General features: G+C 49.9%; 1 protein-coding gene across 1 annotated transcript in view; it reads left to right on the top strand.

The window, feature by feature from the left end:
- Positions 1-26,149, top strand: part of JADE2 (jade family PHD finger 2) — a 71,412-nt gene that overhangs the window by 38,643 nt on the left and 6,620 nt on the right. The window contains 6 exon segments of the mRNA XM_054642921.2: positions 5,825-6,036; positions 10,909-11,076; positions 11,588-11,704; positions 17,143-17,604; positions 21,903-22,020; positions 25,930-26,058. Coding sequence (XP_054498896.2) covers positions 5,825-6,036; positions 10,909-11,076; positions 11,588-11,704; positions 17,143-17,604; positions 21,903-22,020; positions 25,930-26,058 — 1,206 coding nt within the window.

The raw sequence follows: 26,149 nt of genomic DNA, 5'->3' as shown, positions 1-26,149 counted from the left end.
AAGATGTGCTCAGTGGAGCAGAGGCTGCTGTCAGTCCCGCTCCTCACAGAGCGGCTGCTTCCCACCCTGGCATTCTTGGGTGTCACACTCCGAGGCTGCTGCCACCCCACTGCATCCTTTTGGGATTCTGGGAGCCCCTTTTTCACCCTGAGGCAGCAAGTTGGCACTCCCCAGGCAGAGCCTGTTTGCAAGCAGCTGCTGCCCACCACTATGTGTCCATGTCCCACTGTGCAGGACACCCCAGGATGGAATTGTAGAATGGTTTGGTTTGGAAGGGACCTTAAAGCTCATCCCATTCCAACCCCCCTGCCATGGGCAGGGACACCTTCCACTGTCCCAGATTGCTCCAAACCCCTTCCAACCTGGCCTTGGACACTTCCAGGGATGGGGCAGCCACAGCTTCCCTGGGCAACCTGTGCCAGGGCCTCAGCACCCTCAGAGGGAAGAATTTCTTCCTAATGCCCATCTCACCCTGCCCTCTGTCAGTTTGAAGCCATTCCCCTCTGTAAAACACCACAGGCCTCTGAATCTGAGCTTGTTTATCTCCTCAGAGATACAGATAATCAATATAATGTGTAAATGAATGTATTAATTGTTTGTATGTGATGTATTAATGTATAGATTAGCAGGCTTGGAGATCAGTGGGAGACCCTTAAGACATTTTCCCTCCACATTTTCAGCACAATCAGTTTTTACATCAAGTCGCTGTTTTGCTGTTTCCATAAATTCCTGGCAGTAATTGCAGTAGTTTGCAGCAGTACTCCAGTTTTGCTGCTGATGAGGTGAGGAGGCTTTCATCAGGAGTGCTCCAGGACAGCCCTGTCAGAGCCAAGCATCGCTGCAGAGAGGCAGCAGCTTCTAAAGTGCCTTCTGAAACATTTTGTCATCATCTTAAATTTGAGCAATAATTGATGTCGGTGGGTGGCAGAAAGGGTGATAATTGGTTCCTGTAAATCTTTTAAGTGCATTAGCAGGCTGTGTTTGTAACAAAATGTCTGGAGGCTTCACCGTGGATGCTCAGTTCACTGTTTGTGTGTTGGTCACACTTTACGTGCCGGGTCTGTTTATAAATAACACTGATAAAAGGTTAATGTGCAATTGCTGCATCGTCCAAGGGCTGTGTGGCTGCAGGTGGTGGGCTGGAGGTGGCTCTGGGAGTCCCAGGTGGGTCTGGTGTGGTGCTCAGGAGGTTGGCTCAGGTCATCCCCTGATGTCCCTGAAGGATGCCCAGGGGGGCACTCAGCCCGGGCAGGGTGGCTGGTGTCCCCACAGGTGACAAAGCAGACGGGTTTGAGGTGGCTTGCCTGGGGCCAGCTGGAGGGCCAGGGAGCTGAAGGAGATTGCTGGAGTGTGTGGTCCCTGTACCATGTGTGAGCACCCCATCCCATCAGGGACCTGTCATTCTTTCAGGTTTTCAAAGACAGTCAGAGACAAGCCTACATCATCTCACAATTGCTTTCCCTTTTTAATTTATACTTTTAAAAAGCAGTAATTTTACTTCTTTTTTATATATATATATATATATATTTCTTGAAAAGTGGACTCCCAGGTTTATAGTCTGTGAATCAGTGAATGGCCCAGCCTGCAGTCCTGATAGCTGTTTGTTCATGAGCTGTTTCCATCTCCAGGTATTCTCCACAGGGGGAAAGGATTTATTGTTTCAGTAAATTGATATTAGTGGAGCACAGTTCAGTCAGAAATAGGTCTCTATTTTGTGAAAGGTGGCTCTCCAGCTATTTTTTTTCCTCCCCTCGCAGTGAGTTGGCTCACACCACGACAAGGAGTAGCTGAGAATTCATTTAGCAGAAGAATATTGCTCCTTCATGCCACATAAATTAGGATATTAGAGGAATAATTGTAAGGAGGGCGGCGTTGTGCGAAGGAATGTGCCTGGTGCTTGTCCCCAGCCTGGCACTGTGCCTGCAGGGCCAGCCCAGTAACCCCAGTTCCTTTGGGACAGAGGGTTAAAATTCCGTGTTTCAGGTGCTGTGTGGGCAGCTGTAAGGGCTGAGCTGTGTGGAGCTGGGATCCCCTGGGGTGATGGGGATGCTGTGGAGCTGCAGGGATCACAGCAGACCCTGACACAGACACACAGGAATGACTTTTTTTGCTTGGAGCAAAGTTCTTTCATGTTTCCTTTTCATGAATCAGATCTGGAGACCTCCTGTAGTGCATCATTATCTGTCACTTCTTCTCTTCCATTTCTGAAGCCAGCCCCATTTTCAGGTGCTTCCTTTAGCTGGGAAGGTGCTGCCCTGCAGCATCCTGCCCTGTGCAAACCAAACGGGACAGAGTTTCTGCTCTGAGATGCCGTGGGAGGCAGCATTCCCTGGATTACAGCCCTCCCCACTGTGGGCAATACTGGGGTGTTCCAGGGAGGCTGGGTGGCCACATCAAAGCCCATCATGGTTAATGAACTCCGTGTTAATGAGGAAAGGGTGTGGGTGGCCTCCTGGAAGGGGTGATGGGACATTCTCCTCCTGTGTCAGTGTTTTGAGCTAAATAGCCAGGGATTATATTGGCACAGGATTGAAGCCTCACCTCTGCCTGCATCTCTCCAGACAAACTCTGAAGAAGTTTATGGCTATCACTGCTGTCTTCTGTGGGGGCTCAGAATAATTTTGTTTTCTTTTCTAAGACCTTGGCACACCTTAACCAGGTGAAAATACTGTTCTCTTGGTCAGCAGGTAGAGTCCACTGGGGATGGTCCCAAATGTGGACATCACTGGATTGTTAATAGTAGCCAAGATCAGTTGTCTGTCTTTGCTTTCCTTCTCTGGGGACAATAATAGTGTCACTTGTGCATGTGCACACAGGGAGTGCTTTGGTGGAGGATTTTTTGTTTGCTGTTTAGCTGGCCACGATCAATAAAGAGAGAGCTTTTGCAGCCAGAAAGATGACAATTTTATGAATGCAGTTTAGTAGCACAAACTTCATGTGATACAGAAGGAGATAAATCGAGCACAAATGGAAAAAGCATTTCACCCCCAGGCCCCATTGTTTAGTGTTTCACAAACGATTAATCGCTTCATCCCCATCAAGTGCAATTGTCAATTCAATGAGCTCCGAGGTGTTTGGGATGAGGCTTGGCAAACACATTCCTGATGTAATTACACCTAAATGGAGTGGGAGAGTGCCTCTGTGTGTGTGTGTGTGTGTGTGATATCCATACTCCCATCTAGGGCTGCAGTAGCTGCATGCCACAGAGGCTGATGGGGGAGCCCCACCGAGGCACTGCTCTCCCTCTGCCTCTGCCCTTCCTCTGGCAGGAGTTTTGGGATCAGCATGAACTTTCTCCCCAGGGTTAGGCAGGCGATGGTGGAAAATTCGGGAGGTGGGATGGGTGCTGCTTCTTTCCACTCGAGGTGAAGTGAACAGTGGCAATGCCAGCATGATCCTGACCCTGGGCAAGGTTGAGTTCGTGATTCCTGTGGAAAACCCCCTCCCTTTCCTTCCTCATGCTGCCTGCAGCTGCCAGCTCTCTGCCTGCCCTCTCCCATGAGCACAGGGCAGCTCTGGGAAGTGTGTGGGGAAAAGCACTGGGAACACCTTGACGATCGTTTTGCTTTCCAGAAGAGCAGAGCCTGAAGTGTTGGGAGAAATGGATAACTCCAGACTGGCACTCTGGTGCTCAGGCTCATACTCACAGATGGGGAGTTGAAACCCTGACCAAGAGGAGGATATTCTTGCTGGACTGGTTTAATACTCACATAAAGTCATGTTAAGCAAGTGCACCTCGGGTGGTGTGTTTGTAAAGGGACTCCATTAAGGCAAAAATAACACTCTGACTTTCTCTGTAACATGCAGGCAATGACAGAACAAGGGCGGATGGCTTTGAGTTAAAAGAGAATTGATTTAGATTAGATATTGGAAATAAATTTTTCCCTGTGAGGGTTGGGAGGCCCTGGCACAGGTTACCCAGAGAAGCTGTGGCTGCAAGTGTTCAAGCAAACACTTGGACAGGGCTTGGAGCAACCTGGTCTACTGGAATTTGTCCCTGCCCGTGGAAGAGAGGCTGGAACAGGAAGATCTTTAAGGTCCCTTCCAAGCTCAACCCTTCCATGTTTCCATGACATCCAACAGGAGCGGTGCCAAGAGCAAGATGGTGGCTCCATCCCAGCCCTGGTGCTCAGAACTCGCTGTGCTAGTGCAGGATGCTTCACATTGCTGAGCTGCAGAGGCCCCAGGCAGCCTGTGCCAGCCTGGGGCTCAGATCCCACACCCATCTCCAGGCTGCTGTGGAATCCAGCAGGTATCAGCAGGTTCCTTGGCACGCTGCAGCACAGCAGCCCCAGCTCCTGCAAGGGCTGTGATAGGGAGCAGTGTTGTCTGTCTTAGATGGTATCTCAGACTCGACATAGACATGTAAAATGCCAGGCTGGATGTTTGCAGGGACTTGTCAAGCCAAGGGAAACCGTGCCAGTGAAACATTGGGGAAGAGCTTAAAAAGGCAGACAATGGTGTGTTTGCTTGCTGAGCTCGCCTACGTGGTGCTTTCCCCCTTGACAGAGTTTTTTCACTTGATCAGTGGCTATGGGGGGAAAGATGCAGCCTCTGCCAGCCCCATCCAGCCAGAGGTGCTGGGACCCCTGCAACCCCATCCCTTGGGGCTTTGGAGCAGGCCAGAGTTCAGCCCAGAACAGGGACATCACACTGTGGCTTGAGAGATGACCAGGATGCCAGAATTTTCACTGGACATTTAATTAGTAACTGGTCCTTGTGGGTTCTTCCTCAAGCCCTTTTTTTTTCCATCTCTGCTTACAAATGAGGTATTTTTTTCCATTGCTTTGGAGCAAGGAGGGTGGACAACAGTTTGGGTCAGGCTCCTCCACTGTCTGGCCAGTTGTGGATATTTCTATCCACACTAATGAACTACAAAGTCTAATTGTTTTGTATTGCATCCTGCTGGTACTTCTGTTGTCCCTGTCCCTTCTCCTCTGATGACATAAAGCTCATTGGGAGACAGGGTGTGATGGGGGCTTAACTCTGCCTCTAACCCTTCAGGGAGAGCCTCGCCCCTGCTCCTGACAGATTTTCTTCTTGCCTGGAGTGACCTCACATTGCATTTGTGGCACCAGGATCTTGGTGTGCAGGTGGGAGACAGCACTTCTGGGACAAGCCTTCTGTGTGGCACCATTTTGGGTGGTTTGGACAGGGCAGCAGCATGTCCTGTCTAAAGGCAGCTGGGTGTCTCTCTGCTAGAGGCTGCTGCTCTAAAAAACCTCTGCTAGTTATTGACCTTACATTCCTAGTTGTCTCTGTGGAGAAAGCTCTGGTAAAGCATCTCTGCCACCTCTCTCCATTAAAGATCCTGGTGTGGGGGGAATAAAAGACCCACCTGGGTCTGACCTCCTGCTTTCACTAAACCCAAACACCAGAAACCCCCCCCTCATTAATGCTCAGTTTCTGCCTTTGGCTTCGGTTTTACATTTCCGTTTAATTGGCCTTAAAATGGTCAATTTTCAGTCTTAACAATTAAAGCACTGACTTTCTGTTGCCAAAGCTTGTCTGAGCCCTCTCTGCAGAAAGCATCTTTGCAAAACTTGTCTCCTTGAACATTGAAACTGTCAGCCCCAATTATCCGCATTGCTTCAGCTGAATGGGTTTCCTTCCTCTCAGCCAGCAGCAATATTTTGTTACTGTCTATGAAACACAAACTGCATCCCGAGGTAGGAGCAGCCGTTTCGCCCTGGCTGTGGATTTGCTCTTGACTTTCCATCTGAAATGCTCAGCCCCTGGCCAAACACTGCCCAAAGGCGGGTGGGCGCCCGTGCTGGAGCTGCTTTGGTGGCTCTGCCTTCACTCTCTGCCTTCTGCCTTGCAGAAAAGCCTGAGCTGGATGAGCCCACCCTGGAGCGAGTGCTGGAGGAGCTGGAGACCATGTGCTATGAGAACATGAACATGGCCATCGAGACCGAGGAGGGCTTGGGCATCGAGTACGACGAGGACGTGGTGTGCGACGTGTGCCGCTCGCCCGAGGGGGAGGACGGCAACGAGATGGTGTTCTGTGACAAGTGCAATGTCTGTGTGCACCAGGTGAGCCCTGGGGGAGCATGGCAGCACTGGGATGGTGTTCTGTGACAAGTGCAATGTCTGTGTGCACCAGGTGAGCCCTGGGGGGGAGCATGGCAGCACTGAGATGGTGTTCTGTGACAAGTGCAATGTCTGTGTGCACCAGGTGAGCCCTGGGGGAGCATGGCAGCACTGAGATGCTGTTCTGTGACACATGCACCAGGTGAGCCCTGGGGCGTGGCTCTGCTCATCACACTCTGGTACCCTCCTGTCAGAACCCAGGAAATTCCTCTGGCTGCCCTGCAGGGCTCGAGACCCTGCCCAGGGGGCTCAGAGACCTTGGCACAGAGCCCAAGAGCCCTGTGCCTTTGATTTAGCCCTTAGAAAAAAACAATTACCAACCTTTATATGAAGAATTATAAGTCAAGAGAGTTTAAGTAGAATAATAAGTTGGTGACAGGGTGAGAAATAGATTTTTTGGGATTTTTTAGAACGGGGGTTCAGGAGGCAAGATGGAGGAATCTGGATGTGTCCAGCCTTTCTCCTCCTTCTTCTTCTTCTTGGCCTCCATCTTCTGCTGTGATGCTGGCACTTTTAGATTGGTTTAGAGTAGAAGCTCACTGTCTGACATAGGTGATAGGTATTGGGAAGTTATGGTAAGCAATGTACATGTAGTTTTTAGTATAAAAAGATAACACCACCCTGAGGGTGGCCAGTGTGCCTCAACCCAGCCTGTCAGACAGACCTGAGGCGGTCAGAGGAAGAATTTTATAGATAAGAAATAATAAGCAACCTTGAGAACGAGAACTGAAGAGTTCTGACTCCTTCTTTGACCGCCAGGCTGGGAAAAAAGACTTTCTAACACATCTTGGGGTCACTCTGAGCAGCAGAAGCCCTGAGACCCTCCTCCTCTGGGTTCCTCCCATCCCTGCCCATCCCTTCCCCTGGGCTGCTCTGGACACCTGGTAAGCTTTCCTTGCAGCTCCAGAGGAGTGGGGACAGCAGTGGGGTCTTGGATAGCTGGCAGACAGCAAATTTGCTTTTCTTACTTCCTTACCCCCATCTGGGAGTAAGGAAGTAGAAACTTACAGGAAATTTTACCTTATCTCCTCTATCTTCATATTTCCCAGCATTGCCATCTGAATTTGCTGAAACCTCTGAAAATGCAAGAGATTGAAATTATTACTGGCACAGTCTCCTGAAGGAGTGAGGGCTGCAGTGGCTGTCACTGCTTCAGTCAAGGAGTAATGAACTCTCAGGGAATGAGAAGGGCAAAAGCACCTTGCAACCAAAAGAGAAGGATCAGTTTCCACCACAAATGGTGGCTGAGGAAGTGGTGGGAAACCCCAGCCTTCATCAAGAAAGAGGAAAACCCAGGGACACCTTCACTATCTCAGGTTGCTCCAAGTCCCATGGATTCGGGGCAACCTGAGATTCGGGGCAACTTTCTTACCCCCAGGAATTTATAAGTGCCCACAGAAACACTCAGCCAGAGGCTGAAGTGCCCCTTCCTCCTTATTCTCTGGTCTCTGGGATATTTTATGTCTCCTTGTCCTTTAATATGCTTATTCTTCTTTATGGTTTTTATGGAACCCCAGTGGGATCTTTAGCACATTCAGGTGACCAGCACTGTGTGCAAGACTTGGCTGGTGGCTGGGTGGGGTGTGGGTCTGCAGTCCTGTGCTCACCATAGGGGTGGGCTTGCACAGACCCCCAGCTTCCTCCTCCTCCTCTGCTTTGTCTGGGGAGTGGTGGGACCTTCCAGCTCCACCAGTGCAGTCTCACATCACAGGGTTTCTGTCCCAGCTTCCCCACTGTGTGAGCGTGGGATTTCATTTTATTTTGCTGCCTGGAGGAAAATAATTTTATTTTTAGAATTGAGTGCTAATGCTTCAGGCTCTTGCTGGGGGGAGTCTGTGGGCCTCCTGCTTTTGGGGAAACCTTGACAAGGGGAAGGCAGCCACGTGAGGGTCTCCTGGGTCCCTCGTGGACCCGGGGAGGTTTTACTGGTTGGGCTTCAAGGGGAAGCTGTGTGGTGCTGGGATGGCAGCAGCAGCACCTGGGCTTCACCCTCTGTGTGAACAGTTTTGGGTTTTTTTAGTTCTAAAGAGAGCCATTTGCTCATCTTTTGGGCAGCTTTTCCATCAGTGCTTCCTGGAGGTGGGAGAGCACTGGAGATATCTATAGTTGCGGGTGGTGGGTGTTTTGAATGGTTTCCATCAGTGAATCAGATTCCACAAAATACCAGAATGATTCAGGGTTGGGTTCGAGGTATTTTTTTGTCTTGGGCTCTTTTTTAACAAGCCCAAGTGGCAGTGTCAGGCTGTGAGCTGCATGAGCCACAGCAGGGACTCAGGAGGAGCCGTGGCACCGTGTGGGCTCCACTTAAAGCAGCAGCCCCAGTGCTGCAGGAGGGGACACAGCAGCCTGGATTTCAAGGCTGTTGAAAGAAAAGAGGGATTTTCAGTTGTTTTCAGGGAGCAAAGTCCAGCCCTAAGCCCTATAGCAGCCCATAAGCTGCCTGTGATTTACTCTCTGCCCCAATTTACACCCTAAGCCACGAAGTGCAGAGCCACAGTGCAGGGTGTTAGATGGCATCATGGTTATCTAGCCTGCACCATGCCTTTGCCAGCACCACGTCCAAAACCTGCTGGGAATGATGCTTTCCTGCAGGCAAATGGGTGCTGATGCCATGGGCTTCACCAGAGCCATGCCTTGTCCTCCTGCATCCCACTGGGAAGGGGCTCAGGACACAGGTGGTGGGTTATGGTGCCAGGTGATATCTCTGTACTCACTTCATCTGCATGACACAGGCCATGAGGCTTGCTATTAATTAATTCCTATGAAGGGAAGCTTTTGGAAAGCACATGCAGTTGTCCTCTTAAAATTGTCAGCGAGGTGGAGCCATGCCCCCCACTGCTAAATCACAGTTCCTTGCTCTCACAGTGACAGCATCACACTCCTGTTTAGCATGGGAATGAGCCACCTCCAGTTTCCAGCCACCATGCCATGGGCCTGTCATCACTGAATTCCCTTTCCCTGGTGTGGCACATGGCTGAACCCACCCTCTGTTCCATGGACCACACCAAGCTTGTCTATGGCTTGGCATCCTCCCTGGTTTTTTGGCATCTTGTTCTCAGTGATGATGCACCCCAAATAGATGCAGCAATAAAAATAGCTGTGCTGCTCCTATTCAGCATTCCTCTGGCTTCATATTTCTGGAGCACCTTCTGCCTGGTGCTGGACTTGGAGGAGTGTGTTTAGCTGATAATGCACCTTGTTTCTAGAGCTGCTCCTTGTCTGGGACAGAAGACTTGTGTTTCCTTCTCAGGAGCGGATTGCCCCTTCAGCTACTCTTAAAATCACTAGAAATAAATAACCAAGATCCATGAGTCTGCTAGAGATGGTCATAATTCCTGCTTTCCCCTGGATTTTGAGATGAGTCTGCCAGTTCATTCTGCTGCTAGTACATACCAGGCTGATTCCTGCCTGGTAATAAATCACATGTTTTATAAAACTGTGTTCCAGAAATGATTTATCTATCAGACTTGGAAGCACTGTGAAACACAGAGTTAAGGCTCTTTGAACCATGTAGACTTACAGCAATAATATTTCCTCTCTTAATTCCTTGTTGTCCTAATACTCTGTTCACAAAATGGCTTTTTCCACTTGGAAACCACTATCAGTTTGTGATTTGGGGCAACCTGAAGTCATGTTGTAGTCTTCTGGGCCAGCAGAGACCGATGATGTACTTTTGCCAAGCTCACACATCTCCATGTGCCCTCTCTGTTCCTGTCCCCACCCACTGCACTGTTACTTGCTGTGACGGTGACCTGCAGCAGCAGGGAAAAAGCTGCTCTGCTCTTTTTGGGGATAAACTTCAAGAAGTGGAGCTGATGAATGCCTGGGCTCAATTTGCAGCTACCAGTGCTGGGGGTCCTTGTCAGCCCTGGCTGCTTGCCTTCTGCAGGGATGTCAGAGCAGCCAGATGTAGAATTAATTACATATCCTCGCTTTAAATAGGGACACAGCCCTGTGTTAGTGCCCAAGGCAGTGTGTCGCCCTCTGAAAACCCTTTAAGTGTGAGTTATCCGGACCTGCCAGTTAAAAACTGTCTAGTTTTAGCAGTAGCTGTTTAATACAGTCATAAATCATGGTAAAAGTGGGAAGTATTTATCATTATGTGATACAGCTTATCATTTGGCTCTTCCCCAAGCACGGAAGAGAAATATTTATGAAACACTGGCTTCTCAGTGTCCTGCCTTACCACAGCAGGTCAGGGAGCTCCAGGGAGCCCAAGTCCTTCACTTCTCACTCTCTTGGCTGGAGACTTATCTGTGCCCCCTTTAGATGTGTCATCCTTAAGATTTATTATCCTTTTTGGTTCCTCCCATCTCATTTACATTCATGACTATTGGCTTCCCCTTTTTGCCTTTCCATATTTATTTTTGCTTCCCCTTTGGGCTGTGCTGGGTCTCTAACCAGTGTGGTCAACTTTCTTAATCATGGGCTTGTGGCTTTTCAGCCCTCAGTGACCTCAGAAGATTTCTCTGCACAGCATTTCTGACTTTTCCCATCATCATGGGTCAGGAACAGGCAGGACATGAGCGGGCAGATGTCTATGGTGGGGGCTCTGCCCACCCCCAGCCTGGGGCCAGGTTGTGCTTGGCATGGTGCACAGCACATTTTTATACTTGGCTTTTAATTAACACCCAGGACACACTGATCCACCATGAGCATCCATGTGAAAACAGGGAAGGTAGCAAGGAAGAACTTCAGCTCCTTGTCTGCTGTTTATTGGGATGCAGCAGCAGCGAGAAAGGTGGGAGGGAGGAGGTCTGGGAGGATGCTCATCCTGGGCTGCTGGATTAACCCTGGTCCCTCCTGTCTCCACAGGCGTGCTATGGCATCCTGAAGGTGCCCATTGGGAGCTGGCTGTGCAGGACCTGTGCCCTCGGTGTTCAGCCCAAGTGTCTGCTGTGCCCCAAGAGGGGGGGAGCGCTGAAGCCCACCCGCAGCGGGACGAAATGGGTCCACGTTAGCTGTGCCTTATGGATACCTGAAGTAAGGGGTCTGCCAGCATCCCCCTGACACATGGGTGGGCACCCCAGGGAGGCCTCAGGTCTCAGCCCAGGGCATTCATTAACGGTGTAAATAACAAATGTGTAAATAATAAAAGCGGTTTGGCTGTGCCAGAGCCAAAACGCCGGGCAGTTATCCTGTGTTTAATTAGCAGCCAAGGAGCTGCTAATTAAAGGAGGGCAGAGAATTGGGCTGCAAGGCCACAGAGGGAGGGGCAATACCTTTGAGCAGAGTAAAGCTAATTTTGTATGCCCATCTGAGATACACCTCAGATGAGGAATTCATGTGGAGGAAAAACCAACATAAATTTTTCTTTCTTTGTCATCCAGATTTGTTTCTGGTTTGGGGGGTTTCATTTTTTTTCCAGATTACAGCTGACCCTGAAGAATAAAAAGTATAATCCATCCCTCATTCAGACTGCCACAGACACCCCCTTGTAGGAGATTTGTGACCATATCCAATATTTACAACTTGTGTTCTGTCTTGTGGCCAGGTTAGCATTGGATGTCCTGAAAAAATGGAACCCATTACGAAGATCTCACATATCCCAGCAAGCAGGTGGGCTTTGTCCTGCAGCCTCTGCAAGGAGTGCACTGGGACATGCATTCAGGTATGTAACTTGGCACTGGAGAAACTCAGAGCTCTGAGCTTGTACCTGTGTTAGCCACTGGAGAGTCTTGAGATGCTGAAGGACGAGGTCTGAATGACTCTTATTTCTGTTCTGAGGAAACCTAATGACAAGAGCCTGTCAGGCATCATCAGATGTTGTTTGCAATCATTTAATGCACTGAGTGCTAGAAATCTAGATTAACTTTATTTGCATAACACAGTGGTGTTGCTGTAGTGACACTAATTACTGGGACTGCAAATGACCTTGATTTAGATCAGAAACCTCTAGGAGTAGGGCTTTGTGAGGCTGCCAGGAAAGTGAGATGCTCATGGGATACCTAACACAAGTATTTCACAAACCTCAGGGGGTCAGCCTTTCGGTTGTGGGGATATCAGGGTGCACCAGGGTTGGATAGTCCTCACTGACCTGCTGGCTGGGAGAATAAAGTACTTACCATGTATTGCATTTCTACATTTTCTGATGTGCCACAACTAAACAAACCGCTGCAGATACCTGATTGCCTGCCCTCCCCACAACAGGAGAGGCAGAAATTCTGTTTTCAGATAGAAAGCAGGATTCTCCAGGCTTTTCTAGTGCAAAAGTGGGACATAGCTTCCCACACCATGATCTCTATTTTTAGGGACCCCTGCCGAGCCCCATGATTCCCCCTCCTTCCACCTGCTTGGCCAGTGTGATGTCTTGGTGGTCCCAGAGAATAGCCATTAAGCTTTGAAAAATTTAGAGAAGTTTAGGGATGTGTCCTGACCCCAAGTGATCAGCTCTGGTACCTCAGCAGGAGCTGCAGGTAGTTGGTGTTTGCAGCAGTGACCATGGACCAGGAGCTGCTGGCTGGTGGCAGAAGGACAGCAGGGATAGGAGCTCTGCAGTGCTGAGCTGTGTTTGTGCTGTCATCTTGGCTTTAATACCTTAAAGGCAGCTATTTAAAAGTAATCCCCATACTTTGAAATGAAATCTCACAATACTTCTTTAAATCTGTCGCATTGACTCATTTTCTTTTTGATGGCTCTGGGTGCTTATTCACCCTGCCAGATGGAGATACTGTGTCAGAATGGCAACTGCTTTCAAAGAACAGAGGGGCAGGGAAGGAAGCAAACAGGCTTGGCAGCATCAAAAAGAATTCAGTGTCTCTCAGGCTTCATCCTCTTAGTGCCATCTCTCAGGAGCTGTGAGATCCTGAGAACTGAATGGATTTGCATTAAAGGTCACCTGAGACAGAACAGGAGCCTTGCTGCCTCATGTGCTGGCAGCTCGTGGTTTGTAAGTTTTCATGAGATTGCCACTGGGGCATTTGCCAAGGCCACCCTGCCATGTGCAGGATGGTTTTGCTTCAAGGAAAAGGGGGAGAAGTGACAAAAAAGCAGGCAGTGCCTTTATGTAAGGATTTATGGGGTAAATTAACACCCATAGGTAAATAAATACGCTCTGTACTCATCCATGGTACAGAGCTCTGTTTTGAAAGCTTATGTTTATGGAGCATATTTTGTGGAGCATATTTTATGGAGCATATTTTTGCTAGTGCCTGTTTGTACAGGTGGGATCTACCCTTGTCAGCACTTTGGGTTTGTGACCCAGCTCTGAAAAGAGGATGTTGTTTTCTGCAAAAGCACTGGGTATTTGTTGCTGGCAGCAGCAGTCAGGTGCTGCAGGTGGGCAGGTCTGTGGAAAGAAGGAAGCTGCTTCCAGGAGAGGGTTTTCCAAGTGGTCAAGAGGGTTTTGTGAAGGTGAAATCTGGGGGGCAGGCTGCAGGAGCAGAAGACTGTCATCCAAGCAGGGCATCTCAGAGGCAGCACTGCAGCTTGAGCAAACACCCACCTCAGCCACATTTGCAGAGACAAACATGAGAAGTCTTTGTAGGGACCTCTGTGTGTGGAGGTGTTTTTTTCCCCCATCCAAATTTGACCATCAAAAGGGAAAGAAACTCAGAGGAGCCTGAGAAAGGGCTCCCTGCTGCTGTCCATGCCTTTGGCTCTGCTGCTGCATGTGACTCTACCCCTGCTCTCTGGTACAGAGCTCTGAGCCCAGTGTAACTCAGCGAGGCTGTGACTGAGCCTAAAGTACTGGATGCTGTGCAGGGATGCAGCTCTGGAGACACCCTTTGCCTGAGTCCTGTTCAGGGGAAGTCATTACTTCGTGGTGGTTCTTGTGGTCAGACATCAGGAGATGCCAGAGAGCTCAGAATGCAGGAGGAATTTTCTTGTTTGCATTTCTGAGATGGAAAAGAGAGTGCCAGGAGCCAGGCTCTGGTGCAGCCTGAGTCCTGACCATGCTTTTCTGGGACTCCTCCTTGCTTGTCAGAGTGACTGGAGGAGCTCACCAAGGCAGCACAGAATGCCAGGGCTCTCTTGGTTGTTGGCAAGCTTCTCCAAAGAAGTCATCATCTTCCAGCTTTCTTTTTGCTGTCACTTTTTGGAGAAGAAGCCCTTGGAAATGTCCTTCATCACTTCCCCCGTTCATCATCACTTCTCTGCCCACTGCCACCCCCTCCCATTAAGCAATCAATGCCCCTGGTCCTCATCCCCTGGGATAACTGGTGTTTCCCAAAGCTCTTCTGCCTGTAGTCCTGAGAAGGCAGCACATGGCACCAGGGATAAGAGCAGGGTGTGCTGCCCAGCCCCATCCGTCCTCTGCCCCTCATCGTGCCCTGAGGAGTCTGTGAGGCTGAAATTGCCATTTTTAGCTGAGAAGCTCTACCAGGCTCCAGACCATCTGTGGTCATGAAAAATCACATGGTAGATTTTTAAGGATGCAGAAGTGTTGTGTCTGATGGCTTGGCCAGTGTTCAGCACCGGTAATTAATTTTTCCTTCCTGAGCTCCCCTCACAGGTCTTTGGAGGAGCTGCTTCCTTCCCCTCAGCCCCAAACTGCAGCAGAGCACCACTGCAGGCTGCTGAACTTCTGTTTGAGTGACCTTGGCAACTCAAATCATCTCTGTTTCTTCCCAGTAAGAATGATTTTAGGACTAATTAGGAGCCCGTGTTAAATCTCTGGGGCAGTTTTTACCCTCTCTCTCTCTCTCTCTCAGAATTTTATTTGGGAATGGATTTGCCTGGATAAGCAAAGTGTGCTGAAGTGCTTGAATGGAAGGTGCTGTAAGATAATGAGGCACAATCAATAATGAAGCAGGGACTGCTCCAGTCTTTGAGCCTGGTTCGTTCTGTGTGGCAGATCCCTCCCTCCTGCCACAAGTGGCTCCATTCCAGCGCCATTCTGGGGTGGATCAATATGTTTTTATTGTTAGTTTATCCAGGGTCCCTCAGTGGCTGTAGCCAACCAGGTATCTTTCTTTGTTGCCCTGTCAGCTGAACTGCCTAATTATTTTCTGTTTGCATTTTGGGCACAGTTTCTGACAAGTGCTGCTTGCCATCTGTTGGAGTAGAGAGATCCAGGATGAGTGTCACTGGATTTGCTTTATTCCTAAGGTGGAGTGATGGTCATTCCTGGTAGCAGGACACTGTCCTGGCAGAAGACATGGGCGTGTTGTTAATGCTGTTTTTAGCACTGATGGCAGAAACAGAAGGGAAGGGACAGCACTGTGTGTGCTTTAAAAGCCAGCATGTGATATACTGACTGCCCTGAGTAAATCTGGAAGCTGCAAGTCAGGCTGGGCTCCCTCTGTCCCTCCTTCCTTGCCAAAAATAAACAGAGCTGGTGCTTCAGCTGTGTGTGTGGTGTGACAGGGCTTGTCCCAGGGGAGGGCCAGGGTGGCAGGGCAGGCACCTTCTGCCCACTGTGGTGGTGAGTGCCCTGAGCTGGCACAGGGAGCATTAGTGGGTCCCTCACCGTGCCAGGCTCCAAGCGAGTGCCAGCAGCACAGCAGAAGGAGTTGAGTTTTGCAAGTTACCAGATATTTTTGTGAGCAATTTCAGACTGAAATTAGGACCAAATGGCCATTTTTAAACAGGATGAGCATGGTGTTGGAGTTCATAATCCGCTTGCTTGTGGTGCCTGCGGGAGTTAGTGCCCAGCATTGCTGCCCAGGGCCATGCTGGTACAGCCAGAGCTGCATCCAGCTCATCCCACTGCTCTCTGAGGCTTTGGAGCAGGGCCTGGAGAGCTCTGGAAGTGAAGGATTTGGACAATGCTTGCCTATGCTTTTCTTGGTCCTGGCAGCTTCTTGAGCACCAGCAGACTAAAAAAAAAAAAAAAAAAAAAAAAAGTCAAAGGAAAATATCTAAAATCAGCAACGTCAAAAGTTTGCCCCCGGGTGCCTGAGCAGGATTCAGGGCTGATGGATGGGGTAATGATAAAAAGCTGTAAAACTTCTGTTCCTCCACTACTACCAGAATATATTTTTCTTTTTTAAAATTAAGGTGCAGCAGAGCCCCAGTAAAACTAAATGGTTTGTCATCAACATTCAGGAAATTTCACATGCCTCCACCTGGTCCTTCAGGCCACAAGTGCATCTTCATCCCCCACAAGAACAATCCTTCTATTAACCCAAAGTAGTGCCTACAGTAATAGCCCACTTAAAAGGTCTCATTATTGCAGTTTAACTGGTCATTAGCAGCTGGAATAGACTGATTTCTTATGGATTATGGTTGAAATAATTACCTGACACTCTGAGCCATTAAAAACAGTTAATGAGTAGAGGGGGAAAAGGTGCTGACATGGACATGGGCACGCACTGGCTGGTGGGAGTTCCTCTGTGGGACACCAGCCTGAGATTTATTGCCTGTGGGGCCCAAAGTAATTTAAGCCTGAGGTAAGTTCAGAAGATCATTAAAAAAATCGATCTGATGCAAGTTTGACAACATTGTAGCCAATGTACAAGTTCTAAAGCGTTCATTTTGTGATGTTTTGCTCCAGTTACGTTTTTCTTTCTTTTTTAAATGGAGCAAGTTAGAGGCTGTGTAATTTCCTGAGGAGGAAGGCATTTAGGAGCATTGGCTGCTTCTTAGATCCCATGTTCACTCCTAAACCTTGCCATGTTCTGTATGCTTCCTGTAAAAATGGCATGCTGGCTTTAGATGTGGTAACAGAGGGGGAGTAGCTTGAGGGTGAAATACAGGTGAGCATTTCTCCATCAGGACAAATCCACTGACAGTCCTGGAGCATCCCATGGGCACGTGCTGTTCTTTGGGTTTTGACATGTGTCTTGTTGGAAGAACCATGGGAAGCTTCTGGTTGTGGTAGGTGAGAGCTGAGCAGGGCCCATTACAGAGGTGGATTAAAGAAGGTTAGGTGGGAAAATGCCACCTCTTGAGCCCTGGGGTTCTTCTGCTTGTGTTTATGGTGTTTGGGCCCTTGGGTCTGTGTGAGTGGGGCAGTACCGGCATTCCTCCATCAGGAATTCCTGTGGTGGAGCATCCATCACTTCATGGCAGGTGCCACCCTGGGTTTGTGGCGTGCCCGTGTCGCCTGTTGTGTTGCTGGGTGTCCCCTCATTGCTGTCCCTGAGCCCTGTCCCTCTCCCACAGTGCTCCATGCCTGCCTGTGTCACCGCATTCCACGTCACCTGCGCCTTCGACCACAACCTGGACATGAGGACCATCCTTGCAGACAATGATGAGGTGAAGTTCAAGTCCTTCTGCCTTGAGCACAGCACCGGCGCCACCAAGTTGCCCGAGGAGGCGCGGACAGAGCCCGACCAAGCCCAGCTGGACTTGGAGAAGGTCACGCTGCGGAAGCAGAAGCTCCAGCAGCTGGAGGAGGACTTCTATGAGCTCGTGAAGCCTTCAGAGGTGGCAGAGAACCTTGACTTGAGTGAATCGCTGGTGGATTTTGTCTACCAGTACTGGAAGCTGAAGAGGAAAGCAAACTCCAACAAACCGCTGCTGACACCAAAAACGGATGAAGTGGACAACTTGGCTCAGCAGGAGCAGGATGTTCTCTACCGACGCTTAAAGCTCTTCATGCACCTCAGGCAAGACCTGGAGAGGGTGAGTACAGCTTCTCCTTCAGTGGTGTACCCTGTGCTCCATCAGGGCAGCTGGCACCCACAGGCAGCACAAGCCCTGCTCTCCCTGACTCAGTTTGACTCCTCTTGTGCTTTTGTTCTTCCATCTTCATTCAGAAACTTAGCAGTGCTCGGTGTGTGCACATCATCACTGCCAAAACACTGACATTGATGGAATAAGTTAGTGTTGGGCTCATCCAGGGGTTCAAAAAAACAAATTTCTGCTGGGAAAGGTGCCTTGGCAGGGCTGGGTGGATGGGAGGCAGATGATGCTGCAGCTTGTGTCCACTATACGTAAATAGTTTCACAAAATTATCCTGTGTTGTCCCTCAGGTGCTTTGCAGCAGCAAGGCTTGGGAACACATCATCATTTACTTACATTAAACATCAAAGATGAGTGAGAGCAGAGTGAGAGCAGGGCCAGTGGGACTGGGCATGCCCTGCCCTGCTGCAGCCAAAAGTGGGTCAGCTCCTCGGGGAGCAGAGGCAGAGCCAGGCCAGAGGATGCAGACAGAGGATGCAGCAGCTGCAGCTCCCAGTGGTGCAGGACATCCTGGAATCCTCCCAGCCAGAGCAGAGGAAGCAGCAGCCTCCACAGCAGCTTTTTGGGTGAGAGGGAGCATTGGTGGAGCAGCAGTGCCCAAGTGGTGCCAGAGCTCCCTGGGCTGGGCTTGCTGCACACAGTGGGCAGGAGCAGGGATAGGGCAGAGGCTGGAGAGGAGGAGCAGCTGGAAGGTGAGAAGCAGCAAGAGGAAGAGGCACAGGGGAAGAAGCAGCACACACAGAACCTGGGGTGAGATGGCAAAGAGGGGACAGGTGCAGTAGTGCTGCTGCTGGGGAGGCACATGGGTGTAGCAGCCTGCAGCAGTGGCACAGGGACAGGCAGGGCAGGGATGCCAAGCTTGGCATGCACAGCCCAAGCTCCTTCACTTGCTTTGCTTAATACCCAAGCCCTGCCTGGTCCCCTCTCTCCTGCCCTGCCAGAGGGGTGAATCCAGTGCCCTTGCCCACCCACCCTGTTAGACCCCCCACCCATAGAGTCTCTAGGAGGAAGGAAAGCAGGAGAATAGCCTTGTTCTGACCTGGTGGATATGATGCTGTGGTTTCCTGAGCAGGGGCTGAGGGTGCAGTAGGTGACATGCTGTTCCCTGGGAGGTGAAGGTGGTGGGGATGCTGGCCCTGCATGTCCCTGAACCCTCTCTTCAATCTGCTCTGGGTCTGCAGCATAACTGAACCTGTGGGGAGAAGGGGCAGTGTGGGTGGGCACTGTGTCCATGTCCAGGTGGGGGCTCAGCTTTGGACCAGCCTGCCCTGGTCCCCTGCTGCACCCACTCCCGTGTGGATCCTGGAGCCCAAGAGCCTTCTTCTGTGTGGAAATAGTTGGATTTGAACCTATTGAACTATTTTCTGTGATTCTGTGGCTTTCATCCCCGTGGTCATCTTTGCCATCCCTCTGCCAGTCTGTCCCTCTTTGTTCCTGCCTTTACTTACCACATTTCCATCTCTGTGTTGTGCTGGTGCCACCATTAGTGGGTCTCCAGCAACAGGCTGCATCTGCCTGATCCGAGGGTGACAAGTTCAACTCACTTTTCCCCCTCATCTGCTCTATACTGCAAATGTAAACCAGGCTGCTTTGCCTCCTGCTGCTTCCTTTTGTTGCCAGCTTGGCTTTTCCAGCTGCACTGAACCACTGTGCATCCCTGGGTACTATGCTTTGCTCATGGCAGCTTCTCTTTGATTTCTTTGTGTCAAAACTACGTGTTTTACCAGATTTCTCATTTTCCAGAGTTGCCTCCAGGCTTTGTGGGGTGTGCCCATCAGCATTCAGCCTCTGCTTAGCAACTCCCTGCCAGGTTTCACTGCCTGTCCCTGGAAGAGCTGTTTGTTTGTTCTGCTTCCAAGAGTGGAACAATAAACACCAGCCAGATCAAAGTCCAGTGCTCAGATGGGTGATAGGGGTTTAAATCCAACTGTGGGCAGAGCATCCCAGGTATCTGATCCTGCACCTGGCAGGTCACTGCCACCCTGGTTCACTTGCAAGTAGTGAGGAATCACATCAAACTGGGATCAGAGATGAGCAGCCTGGAAGGCTCTGAAGGCTTTCAGAGGACATCATGTTGGATTTCAGCAATTTCAGCAATTAATCTGGCAGAAGTGATTTTGGGGCTGGTCATGGTGTAGGGGTCCTGGAGTTGCAGAGGCAGAAGCAGAGCAGATGACATGGGACAGCCACAGTGATGGTGGTTCTCTCCGTCATTTCTTAATCCCTGACATTTCTGTACTTCACAGTGTTAGCAAATTAAAGCTATTACCTGGTATTACCTGGGAATCCTAATACAGTCACCCCATTTTATTTTTGGCCTTTTTTTTTAAACCCTCTTTGCCTTTAAAAAAAAGCTTTTTCCAAGGACTGGGTGTTTAAATTAACTTTAACAAAAAGCTGTGGTTTCCAGGCTTTCACACCAGCATCTAAACTTGGCTTGGGGAAGCAGCCCTGGGTGGTGTTGAGCTGTGTAAGTGTGGGTAAATACCAGCAGTTTCTAAGCAAAGCTAAAGTAATGTTTTCTTCCAGGAATATCAAATCATAGGGAAGAGATATGGCCAAACTCTTGGAGAGTCAGGTTGCCAGAAGCAGTTGTTTTCTTCATAAAGAAATAGTTTGATGTTTTCTCCAATCCAGAAAGAAAAAAAAGAGAACATAGTAAAATATGCTATAGAACTCCCTGCCTTGTATTTATAGCTAGGGGATACAACAACAACAAAAAAAGAGCAGCTTCTCCTTTTTTTCTAAACATTCCCAAATTGTCCTTAAGTGAGGCAGGGGTTGCCTGCAGTTGTCGTGCTGCCCTCACAGCCTGTGGTGGCAGATATGAGGTGAGTGTGGGATGATGTCCTGGCCTGCTGTGTCATTGTGAGAGGCTCCTGGCCACACTGGGACAGTCCCCCAAGCCTGGAAATATTCTCTGCAGAGAAGAGTGTGAGCATGAGGAGGGGGAGGAATCGAAGATATCAAGGTCACATGTGGGTGTGGACATAACTATGTGCATATTCCTCTATTCAGGCCACCTCCTCCTTACCTTATTACAGGCAGCTTTGCTCCTTCAGAGCATCAAAAAGCTGAGTAAATGCTGTCAAATCCTGTTAGCTGCCATTAGCATTTTATGCTCTGCAGCTGAAAGCCTCTGCTTGCTCCAAAAGCCTTGATGTCCATTGTGGCAGCAGTGCCAGAGCCTGGCTCTCCAGCCACCCTTACGTGGGGCTGGCAAAAGCAGGACACTGAAACTCATGAAGTGCCAGGAGTTATCAGCAATAATTCTGTCATCTTGTGCTGCTGGGGGTGTTTATCAGCAGCAGGGTTTAGCTGCTGCTGCTGCAGGGCTCATGTGAGCAGTTATATTTTGTGCTTTGCTGTTTGTGTTTAGAGCTTCAGATAATCACAGAACGGGTTGGGTTGGAAGGGACCTTAAAAGATCATCTTATTCCAACCCCACTGCCAGGTTAATGAAAGGTCTCGGACTGGGACAGAATGCACCAGTGATTTGCAGGTAGCTGTGGAGCAAGTGTGAATAACCATGTGGAGGGGCCAGATTTGAGGCAGGGAGCTGCTGCAGCTGCTGACCTGGGTCAGCATCCCCAGGGTATTTTGCTGTGTTTTCTGTGCTTTTCCCTGGTATCTGCTTTAGGGCAGTTCTGTGCGGCTCTGACATCCCCATCCCAGCTCAGTCCCTCCCCTGCAGTGGCTGTGGGAAGAGGGTTTATCCCTCCCTGCTCAAGGTGCAGTGTATGAGAACTGGGGGCACCAAGCTGCTTCATTGAATTTGGCATTTTTTGTGCAGGTGGCCGTGTCAGGTGTGAACAGGACATGAGCATGATGCAGCTGCTGGGCCAAGGACTCAGCACAGTGCTCAGGTGTTGGTGCTGGCCCTGTCCATGACTGTGTTAAATGCCCCTTCTACAGCATCTTCCTCATCTTCCTTCCCAGCCTCCCCTGCCCACCGTGGGGTCCCGGCTGATGGAGCCAGGACAGAGGTGTTTGGGCTTGGAATGATTCACTGCATGGCTTTTCCCATATGTACCACACAGTTTGGATCAAGAGCCCTCTCTGCCAGCCCTGGCTCACCCAAAGGGCCATGGGAGGAGAGCAGCACAGATGATGGTGAGGTGAAAAGGATGGAATCCCAGGGAGTGGGGATTTCCCTGGGCAGCAGGAGCAGCAGCACAGCTTGAGGGGACCTGCTTTGACCCTGCCTAAACCAGACACTGTTTCTTGTGTTTCTGTAGGTTAGAAATCTCTGTTACATGGTGACAAGACGGGAGAAAATGAAACACACCATTTGTAAACTGCAGGAGCAGATCTTCCATCTCCAGATGAAGCTTATTGAGAAAGATCTTTACCCAGGTCAGTACCACAAAACTCATTCTCACAGATGCTTCCCACTGAAGCCAAATTGTGTGCCAGGGAAGCCAGAGCTGCCCCCTCCCTTGATGTGTTATTTTGGCACGGTTGATATATTGACTCAGAAACACTCAATAAAGCCAGACTCTGGGTGACTGGAGTGCTGGAGCTATTTGCTTTCACAGATCCCTCTTGATCCTCCCCTTCCCAGAAATCACTCAGAAGGACCAAGCATTTGCTTAGGTGGGGGTGCTAAGACAGTATTTGGACTTTTGTGAGCTGGGACTGCTTGGGAGGAGATGGCACATCCTGGGCACGGGGCTGCTCTGCAGCTGGCTCCCTGGCACGGGCTGGGAGCCCTGCCTTGGCCTCTTTGCAGATGCCTCTGAGCATTCTGTCAAGAACCAAGGGTTAAGCTGCTGGTGGGGAGTCTGTTGCTCCAGGAGACCAGCTCCTTTAGCTCTGGTCAGCTGCAGCTCCCTGCTTCACTTGCCCCTTAGTGGAGATCCTGCTGCTGGCTGCAAAGCCTCTGCCAACTTTTATTAAGGAGCTGAAATAAAGCTGGTTTCCTTTTGTCCTACTTTTTTTTCCTTTTGCACAAGCAGTGCCGGAGCCCACAGCTCCTGCTCCCTCCTCCCTCTCATCCTGTGCCTCCTGTGGCAGGGCAGAGCAGCCCCTGTGGCTGCAGAAGAGTTTTTCCAGCAGCAGCATCTGGTGCTTTGGCAGCTGCTTCCGACGGTTGTTGTGTTTGTGGCTTTGGAGTTGTGTTTGAAGCCATCACATGGTTGGGGTTTCTTCAGGAACTGTCTGGGCTGAGCTTTCCTTGACAAAAGTCTCCTTTGACTGAAGTTTTGGAGGCTGAGGAATGTGTGTGCTGAGATGTCTGTGAGTCAGGCCCATGCAAATTCCTGTTGATAGCCAAGGCCAGGCAGAGGTGGGGCCCCAGGGTGTGCTCTGGGGTGATGGGGGTCCTGCAGATCCCAGTCCCTGGCATACTCTGAATTGCTCTGCATGTCCTTGCTGGACCAGAGGTACAGCTCAGCAGCCTGAACACACACGAATGGTGTTTGCATTACTGGGGATCCCACACTGCACATCCATTCCCTGGCACCCAGGGTATAATGTGCACATTATTCCTGAGCTGGACCCCCACCTCACTGTCCCAGCCAGCAGCATCCCTGCCAGGAGCACCACCTGCCATGTGCTGTCACTGCCAGCTTCTGAGGGTTTTGGAGGCATCACAGGGGACTTCAGGATGCTCTTTAGTTCAGCTGGGCAAACCCAGCCCAGCATTTGCAGCTCTCAGAAGGAGATAGGCACAGGGTAGTTTGCCAGGATGGGTTTTTAAGCTCTCCTCTCTTGCAGACAGGATGTTAGATAGCTGGAAATGCTCTTGGGGACCTGAGTTCCCAAAATGCCTTGGGGGTACATGTCCAACCCTCTCTGATGCAGCAATGGGATGGGAGCCAGCAGTTCCTCCCAGGGAGAGTGGGAGTAGGTGAGCTGGGAGCTTCACGAGTGGGGTGCAGATGCCAGCCAAAGATGGGGAGCTGATGTTGAAGCTCTGCTGATGGGGTTTTGGGGTTGTCTGCATTGCCCACTGTCAGTGCTGTGCAATTGCCCTTCCCAAAAATGTTACGGGTGTACTTGAGAAAAGCATGGCTGCTGTGCCCATGGTGTTTGTTCTGCCTAAAGGTGAGTGATCAGAGACAAACCCACAGTGGGAGGGTTGCTTGGACAGGGATTGGTGTGCAGGGATCACTTCAGACCTTGTGATGCAGATGCTCTTCTCTCCTGCCCTACCTGGCTGGTGTTTGCACTTTTCCACTCTGAACTGACCGAGCTGAGCTGCTTGTCTCTCCCAGGATGGACTTACTGGTTGAGCCTGAGCAGGGACTGACTGCTTCCCCTGGGACCCAGCTTCCATGAGTTCTTGCTGCCAGGGAAACAACCCAGCTCCAGGAATTTGGTCCTGGCATCTCCAGGTGTTTTGGGCATCTGGGTCCTTCCCATGCCAGGGGGACATTAGGGACCCGAGTGCCTTTCAGCATCAGTCTGTGGAGTGTCCTGAGCTCAGGAGGAGTTCCCCTGCCAAGACCACACCAGGAGCTGCAGATACTCAGCATCCAGTGGAACCAAAGCTTTGGATAACTCACTGCTGCCTTTTCCAGCATTACAAAGCACTCACTGGTTTGGAAGGGGGGAATGGTTCTGTTAGCATCCTCCCCCACAGCTCCTGACCAGGATGCTCCCCCATCCATTGCTGGGGTTCCTGGGAGAAAGGAAGAAGTCTCCATTATTTCACCAGGATGAGGCCAGTTTTTAGCTGCTGTTACAGTAGCCATCAACTGAGATCTGTTGGGGTTGTTCCAAAGATGGTTTTGGCACAAAGGTTTTTTTGGACTGGCTCCCACACAAAACTCAGAACAGGAGAGGTTTATTTTTCCCGCTGTCAAATGATCATTTAAGCAGGAGATTCTTAATAAAATCAGTGAGAACTTCCCGTGTAAAATGAACCTTCCTCTCTTCCCTGTATTTTTCTTGCACTGAGTGGAAAGTAAACACTGTCTGGCTTTGAAACACGGCTACTATTTTGACAGGTTCCTCTTCAAAAAGTGCTGCTCGGGTTTCTCTTTAGCCCCGTTGTGCTGTCTAAACAAAGTTAGATTTTGATTTTGTAAGCGAAGTGAAAAATGTGTCTGCCTTCCTCCCATTACTTGGCAGGAACGTAGCAAATACCAAATTTGCTTTTGCCTTTCTTTCTTTCTTTCTTGTAAGTCCTTTGGTCAGGAGGGGTTCCTGGCTGGCAACTCCAGGACTGTAAATCCTCTGTTAATTCAGACTCAGGCAGGTGCAATGCAAATTCCCTCCCCTGCCCACCCAGTACATTTCCACTGCTGCTGCAGGGGGAGAACCGAGGTTATTCCCTCTGACCCATCCACCCCATGGACTCTGTGCTGAGGATTTGCTGCTGGCTCACACAATAAACTGATTTCTTCCTTAAGATCATTGTTTAGCCAATGGGCCAGACTCTGAAAAACTGCCTGTTTTGCCTCCATTTCCATGAGCCACCCACATTTTGGTTTTAGGGCGATATCCTTCCTTCTCTGAAAATTAACAGTAATTTTAGCATGGATTTCTGGGGGAGAATGGCCTAACAGAGTAAGTAAAAACTGCTGAAAGTATTTTACTTGGCAATACAAGTTGTACTTTTATAGGGTATTTGTCCTGTTTACCCAAGAGGAATAAATCCAGTAGAAGTTCAAAGCCATTTAGGAAATGCTAATTTTTAGCTGAATGTCTTTATAGCAAAGAGTTAGATCCCTGCCTTTCCATAGACAGTCCTGGTCATCTTTCCTACTTCATGTACCTATATCACTTTGGGGTTTTTTCACTCCTGCACAGTTTTGCCAAAAGGTCAGATCAAGGTTGGCCTTAAAACTGCCGGTACCTTTGCTCTGTCAGTCTGGCTGTGCAGCTGAATCCCTTCTGGAGATGCTCTTGTTGGTGATGGGTGACACAGCACCAGGTTTGTAGGTCACTGTGGCTCCTGCAAGGTGTCTGAGCAGGATTTGGGGTTACTCCCAAGTGGGTCCTCACCCTATAGTCTTGCTCCAGGTCTGTGGCTGTAGAATCCCCAGCAATCCACCTGCCTTCAGTGGGGCTGCCATTGTGGCCACTCCTCTCTAAGGCTAAAATCTCATTTTTTTTTATAACCTACAGGATTCAGATTTTCTTAAGATGTAGAGACCCTAGCCTACAGCTGGCCAAAAAATGGCCCTTGCTCTCCCTTTGGCTTGGAGGTGTTTGCAGGTCTCCACTGCAGGGGTGTGCCCCGGGGAACTCGCTCACCGCAGCATCCCTGATGCCTCGTCTCACACAGCGTTTTCCTTTTTTTCTAAAAAATGCCAGAACAAACTGGGAAGAAGACAAAGGGTAAGAAAAGTGACCCAAGAAGGAAAGGAAGAGATGGTAGAAAAAATAGTCCTGAGAAGACAGAGAAAAGGAAATCGATCAACGAAACTGTTTTGGGACAACTGGGTAAGTCTGATTTTATGGCGCAGAGCTGACCCGCGATGCTGGAGGCTCCCTCTTTTGGGGAGCAGGGTTAAGAGTCCCAGCCCCTGATCCC

This window comes from Agelaius phoeniceus, chromosome 15 (assembly GCF_051311805.1).
Source record: "Agelaius phoeniceus isolate bAgePho1 chromosome 15, bAgePho1.hap1, whole genome shotgun sequence".
In the NCBI taxonomy this organism is placed as follows: Eukaryota; Metazoa; Chordata; class Aves; order Passeriformes; family Icteridae; genus Agelaius; species Agelaius phoeniceus.
Note: the sequence above shows the minus strand (reverse complement) of the source record. Positions and strands in the feature narration are given on the sequence as shown.